This window comes from Stegastes partitus, unplaced genomic scaffold (genome assembly GCF_000690725.1).
Source record: "Stegastes partitus isolate 25-593 unplaced genomic scaffold, Stegastes_partitus-1.0.2 Scaffold498, whole genome shotgun sequence".
Lineage (NCBI taxonomy): Eukaryota > Metazoa > Chordata > Actinopteri > Pomacentridae > Stegastes > Stegastes partitus.
The window spans coordinates 61,698-68,140 of record NW_007578229.1 but is presented as its reverse complement, the minus strand read 5'-3'; the positions used below and the strand labels follow the sequence as shown (position 1 = coordinate 68,140).

Here is a 6,443-nt window from a genome sequence, read left to right as displayed (position 1 = left end):
AACTTAAACCAGAGTCAGGTCGATGTAGCCTATGAGCGTCTTTTCCACGAGGTTGGCCGCAGCCAGGACAACCAGACGCTGGATGTCGGTAATGCTGTTGTAGTGCGCACTGGTTTCAATCCTTTGGAGAATTTCTTGACAGAAATCAAAAACCACTACTCCGGTGACCTTTTCAACGTCGACTTAGACAACGCTGCTGAGGCTGTAGCCAAGCTCAACACATACATTGCTAATAAGACCCATGACAGAATCAAAGACATGGTGAAGGAATTCGACCAGGACATGGACATGATGCTCATTAACTATGTCTACTTTAAAGGTGAGAAGCAAGTGAAAAGTCTGTGCCTTAGTGTGAAGTTTACCAAGAGGGTAGGACACAAACACATGAAATATAAGTCAGTGTAATGATCTAAACATGATGCATGAAGGTTGTGGAGCAACCTGCAACGTCATTTGTGTCGACATCTTTACATTACTGTCATCATCCCCTCTCTACCGTCTCATACAGGAAAATGGGAGAACCCCTTCAGAAACGTAGTGACACACAAGGCAGACTTCCATGTGGATGAGAACACCAAAGTTCAGGTGGACATGATGACAAAAACAGGATCCTTCAACACCTACTTCGATGCTGACAACAACGCCACCGTCATCATGCTGCCATACAAAGGAACCACCTCCATGATGATCGTTCTGCCTGATGAAGGCAAGATGAAGGAGGTGGAAGGACGCATCAGCAAGGAACACCTCATGCACTGGAGACGCTCAGGCTCCATGAAGTAAGAGGAATCACATTTATATTTGAATCCTCCTATCTGGTTGTATTAAAGTTGTGTTTTAGACATAGTGAGCAATGTACTTTTCAATATGAATGATGAATGCCGTGATGTGTATGAGGTTTAGGATGTGGCAGCATAATGTAGTCACTGAACTGGAAGAATATAACCTGGATGAACTAGTGATGGAGAAACGGTTGACTGGACCAGATACATTGAATTTACTTGAATGTGCTCATGGTTCAGCTTAAAGACAGAAGCAGTAAATTCACTGTCTAACACTGATCATGTTCTGTGTTCTCGCAGTTTTTTCATAGCAACTGGACTTGGTTGCGTTTCTTGAAGACGTTTCACCTCTCATCCAAGAGGCTTCATCATTTCTGACTGATAGATATATCCTTAAGGAGCCATTAACACTTGAGTTTTGGTTTCAACTGGGGGTTTGTTGCTCCTCCCCCTCGTTATGTGAGTCATTAGTGCTCCCCATGCCACAACAGGGTTCGTTAAGGTCTTTTGTGACTAGGTGTGAATGGGTTTAATCTTCCTGGGGAGAGATCTTAGGACTGAATTATAAACAGGTGAGAGGTGATGCCTCAGACCTCCACCTCTGTTGAGTGACAGGACTCAGCAATCCACCTGCATCTTAAGGACAAAGGACACTCTTTTGAAGATAATAATGTACAGGGAAGACAGAGAGGGGTGAAAGAAGCCATCTATGTCAAACTGGAAAGACCATCACTCAACAGAGGTGGAGGTCTGATGCATCACCTCTTTAAGAAACTTAAGCAAGTCCAGTTGCTATAATTAAACCACGAGAATAACCATGACCTGGATGACTGAAAATCTTCACAGATATCATGTTTTGTCTTTCTCAGGCATATTGCCTTTGATTTGCCAACATTTTCCATCTCTGCTGACACCTGCCTGAAAGACACGTTGAAAGAAATGGGCATAACCAAAGCTTTTGAGGATGACGCTGATTTCTCCGGGATATCGGGTGACACAAAGCTCAAACTCTCAAGGGTACAGATACATTTATTTTTTGGATTTTATTGGGACTTGAAGAAAACAGTCAGAATATGCCATCTTCATTGTGTGAACTAGGTGATGAGGATGCCAAAATAAACCGTCTAAGCATAATTTATAGTCTTAATTTGTACACAAACTGGTAGATCTATGAAAACAACATAAAGGACATTTGGCCATCGGCACGATACAGGCTCTTGTTTTTGCATCATGAGCAACCCAGATACATTTACAAAAGTAGGTATATTACTACCAATAGGGCTGCTGCCATTCGTTGACATAATCAGTGACATCAATGATGAAATGCATTTACATTGTCACATGCAACTTGTGTTTTTTCATACACAATTGTTTTCCACAGGTGTCCCACAGGGCTTCGCTGAGTGTCACCGAGGAGGGGACAGAGGAAGTGGACACCACCACCTTGGCGCCAGTGTCGCTTAATGTGCCACTGAAAGTCGCAGTTGACAGACCCTTCTTGGTTTTTGTCCTGGACAGCTCTGTGAAGAGCATCCTCTTCATGGGCAAGATCAACAACCCCACACTCATATAAACCTGTGAAATGACAATTGCAATCAACAGTGTTGCCATGAGAATTCTATCATGATCAAATTCATTTACTATTTCCCCACTACAATAAAACTGTAGTACTTGTACATTTACTTGGATTTTTGGATTTTTGGACGACAGTCTACAAAAATCTTATTAAAGAACAGCTTCTGAGAAGTGCTTGAATGGTTTTGTATGTAAGCATGTACTAAAGATAACACAGGGGCATCCACATAGCATGAAAATAGATTTTAAAAAAACACGACATCAATTCATACATTAAGGATATATAAGTATGGTTACACATTGGTGTATGGTTATACATTTTGGTCATAAACTATAATTACTCTGCAGTATCATCAAGCAGCTAAATGCCAGTGGTTTAACAGTTAGGTTTTGACTGGTGTTACAACAGACAGAGGTTGTGTAACCAGATGGCCATCAGCCTCACACGACTCTTTGCCCTTTGACCTGTCAACACAGGAGTTGCTGCAGAGTATTTACAGAATGAGTACACATACACTTTGTCTCCCATGTCAGCGCCCACACACTGACTTCTGCAAAAAAAAAAAAAAAAACCCAAAACATGAGTAAGATGTGTCTGAATCAGAAAGCTGAGTGGGCAGCTCTTTAGAAGTGCTATAACACTCCCAATCTGTCCAGTCCGCTGAGGAATGAGCAGCAGCGAATTGTGTTGCTGCACTGTTTTGCATGGTCATGTACAAACAAGGGACAAATAAAAGAAATATTCTGAACCCTGGCCTGCAAGGTGGCTCGGTGGTTAGCACTGTTGCCTCACAGCTAGAAGGTTGCCGCTTCGCGTCCTGGTGAGGACACCCGGGATCTTTCTGCATGGAGTTTGCATGTTCTCCCCGTGCAGCGTGGGTTCTCTCTGGGTTCTCCAGCTTCCTCCCACACAGTCCAAAAACATGTTGAGGTTAATTGGTGATTCTAAATTGTCCGTAGGTGTGAATGTGAGTGTGCTTGGTTGTCTGTCTCTAAGTGTAGCCCTGTGATAGACTGGCGACCTGTCCAGGGTGTCCCCTGCCTTCGCCCTAAGTCAGCTGGGATAGACTCCAGCCTATTTTTGAATGCATACTGTTCAGCTTTACCCTTTTGGATTTCTTTCTTCCATTTCAGTCAGATATTCCTTTCTATGCATTTGATTGTGCCATGAAAATCAATTAGCAAACTCCTGAGATGTGGGATGTATCACAGTAAACATCAAGTTATGTTGTCAAGGTGTAGCAATGCAGTTGAGGTGCAGAAGAAGTGAAACTGTATGCTTCGCATCACCTTACAACAATGAGTGAAAGTTGTTTAGTAGTGTAGCTTGTGTTTGTGTAACATTGTTTTATGCTCAGGCGATCCCTCTTGTGTGTGCATTAGTTTTTTAGCAGAGCAGAGTACCTGGAGTTCAGCTAATGTGTCACAGCCAGACGATTCTTGTTTGCTCTTGTCCAACAGATTTACATGTTTGGACAGGCATGTTGTGACATGCTCATTTGTTCCCCTTTCTTTCTAGCTGCTATGTCTGTTCCTGCTAAACCCAAAGGGACAGAACTGCAATCCTCAGAGGCTGAAACCCACTGCAATGGGCTTCCATCTCAGACAAAGACTCCTATCAAATGTGCATAGTTTGCATGAGGGCTAAACATACCTCAGCTTTTCTAGTTGACCTACATGTGTTTCCACTGATATCATAATCACTCGATTTGGTCTGCATACATAAGCTACTATATTAATCCAAAATGCTTTTTAGTTCCAGAGCAAAAATGAATCTACAATCTGTAATTAAACCTGTTGAAGCTATTGGAGCAAGAAACAAATAAACGAGGCTGCTGGGTATCATTTTGAACCATCATTTCTCAGATGTTTGGTCTGCAGCCATAAAGAAGGAAGTTAACGTTAGTTCGAAACCAAGCTGCTAGTGTAACACTGCACTGTTAATATCACACAAGTACAAACAAAATGCTTTCCAAGTAATCATGGCTGCTTGTCAAAGCCAGACTTCTTAGTAGCTTGTTGTTTATTTAGAAACCCATCTTCAATATGCTGGTGAACATTCAGATTATTCAGAGAAAGATCTGGTAAAAATACAATTTGATTCACCAGTACATTGTTATTAGCTAATCGCCAACACAGGACTATTATCTGGATAAACCAAACAACTGGATCAAGTTAGGGGATGTACGAACACAAAGAGAACAGCAGCAAAATGGTGACCAGAGATGAAAGATGAGATCAAAGAAATTTGGCGACATTAGCGATGACAAGTGAAAGAACCATTGGTGGACGGATACCGTGTAAAACAAACCTCAACTTTGAGGTGATGCATTTCAGTCAACTACCAATGAGGTTACTTTTGATTGAGGTGATGTCATCACTAAGCTCCCCAAACACAAGGAAACAACATCCACAGCTTTGGTTCCTACCACTGCAACCACATCAAAATGAAAAAGCAGCTCATCATTGTGATCTCCAGCGAACTCGACTTGCACAACTGCACTCAGAACTCATTTATCATCAGTTTTGAAAAGCTACAGCTTTGAGCTTTAAAATGTAATATGTTAAACTTTAAGAATTGTCATTGCTGAAGTGTACACTGGAAAAAAAAATTTGAAAAAAAAAGGGAAAATCTAGCTTACTTGTTACTCTATTATGTGTGTGTTAACAAAACAAGAAAAAAATGACAAAATAACCTTTTTAAAAAAAAAGTTTGTATTTTTCAATGTGTAATACATATTAATAAAATCTTTTTTCTGTCAAACAACAGTAAATAAAAGTAAAATAACAATATTTTATGCCAATTGAAATACATTTTAAAAATCTTTTAGGATCAAACATTGCTAGGGAATAAATGATCATTTATAAAAATATGGATTTTAGATGTGGACATTATTTACAGTTTTGGCTCTTTGTTTTTTAACAGTTAGCATATATATTAATATTTTCCGGTGTGATTTTACTAGTTTTTATCTGTCACTTGAAAAAAACTTTGAACATCTGCAAAGAAACAATAAATTGTTCATAATGTTACAACATTTAAAAATCATTCTTTTTGTTTTTTTGGTTACAGTGTATGCTAACCAGTTCAGTCAAAGCTGGTTGGGAAATACAGAAGGTGGTTTGGTTACAGAGGACAAAAAAGAGACAAAATGTTGTGTCTACCAGCTACAGAGCGATGAGCTAATCATTTTAAAAGTAGATGGGGCTTTAGCTATTAGTGCATATGGTTTAAGGCCTCTAAAAGGTTTCACTTTAAGAAGCTTGCAGGAACACTGTCATAGAGTGAATACGTAGAACCCAAGTTGAGTGTATAAAGCTGTCACAGACTGGTATATCTAGTGAGTGCATTCTAATAAACATCTTCAAACAGAAAATAGGGAATGTAGCAAAATCATAGCTCAGGATGAGTATCTCTCCTGGCACCTAGCAAAAGGGGCATCTGTAGCCAGAAGACTAAACCATGAATGAAATTATCAACACTAATTGCATAGCGTAGAACACAATGGCCCTGGAAGGCTTCCCTGCACGCCCACACCATGCAACGCTACAATGGAGAGTGTCTGATAGGCCGTTAGTACTGCTGTGGACTAAACAGATGGCTTGTGTGTATTTACAAAGGTGTAGATGCTCAGAATCGTCACTACTCTGGGTGTTAAACGTTGCTTTTTACACATATTTAAAGTTTGGCCTGGAAAACGCTTCTTTTAAAGAACATTTTCATTGCAAAGTATCCCTCGCAGTACAATTATACTGGCAAAGTTAAGTCTGCACTAAAGTGTGCTCCCCCTCGCTCTGGAAAATGTGTTCATTAGTGTCGAGCTCTATGACTCTCCCTCCGCTACTGAAAATCTCTCAGATCTCTCTGCTTTGGTTGTTACTCCTGCTTGAAGAAGATCAAATGCGTGGTGCGCATGCAAATCAAGACATGATGTGACACATTGTGAAGTGGGCATCTATAATGCATTCGCCGTCAGGTTTAGGGTGCACGAGTCCTAACGCCAGTTATTTCAGTTGGCTGCGCTCACACAGCGGCTTGTTTTGTGGGATGTGACGGCAGGAGGAAGAACATCTCACTGCAGAGAG

The 6,443-nt window shown here is 40.7% G+C and overlaps 1 protein-coding gene across 1 annotated transcript in view; it reads left to right on the top strand.

Annotated features, from left to right (window-relative positions):
• Positions 1–2,528, top strand: part of LOC103361337 (alpha-1-antitrypsin homolog) — a 3,548-nt gene extending 1,020 nt beyond the window's left edge. The window contains exons 3-6 of the mRNA XM_008287390.1: positions 7–319; positions 509–779; positions 1,652–1,799; positions 2,164–2,528. Of these exons, the coding sequence (XP_008285612.1) occupies positions 7–319; positions 509–779; positions 1,652–1,799; positions 2,164–2,355 (924 nt within the window). The 3' untranslated portion in view covers positions 2,356–2,528. The remainder of the gene's footprint in view (positions 1–6; positions 320–508; positions 780–1,651; positions 1,800–2,163) is intronic.
• Positions 2,529–6,443: the final 3,915 nt, after the last annotated feature.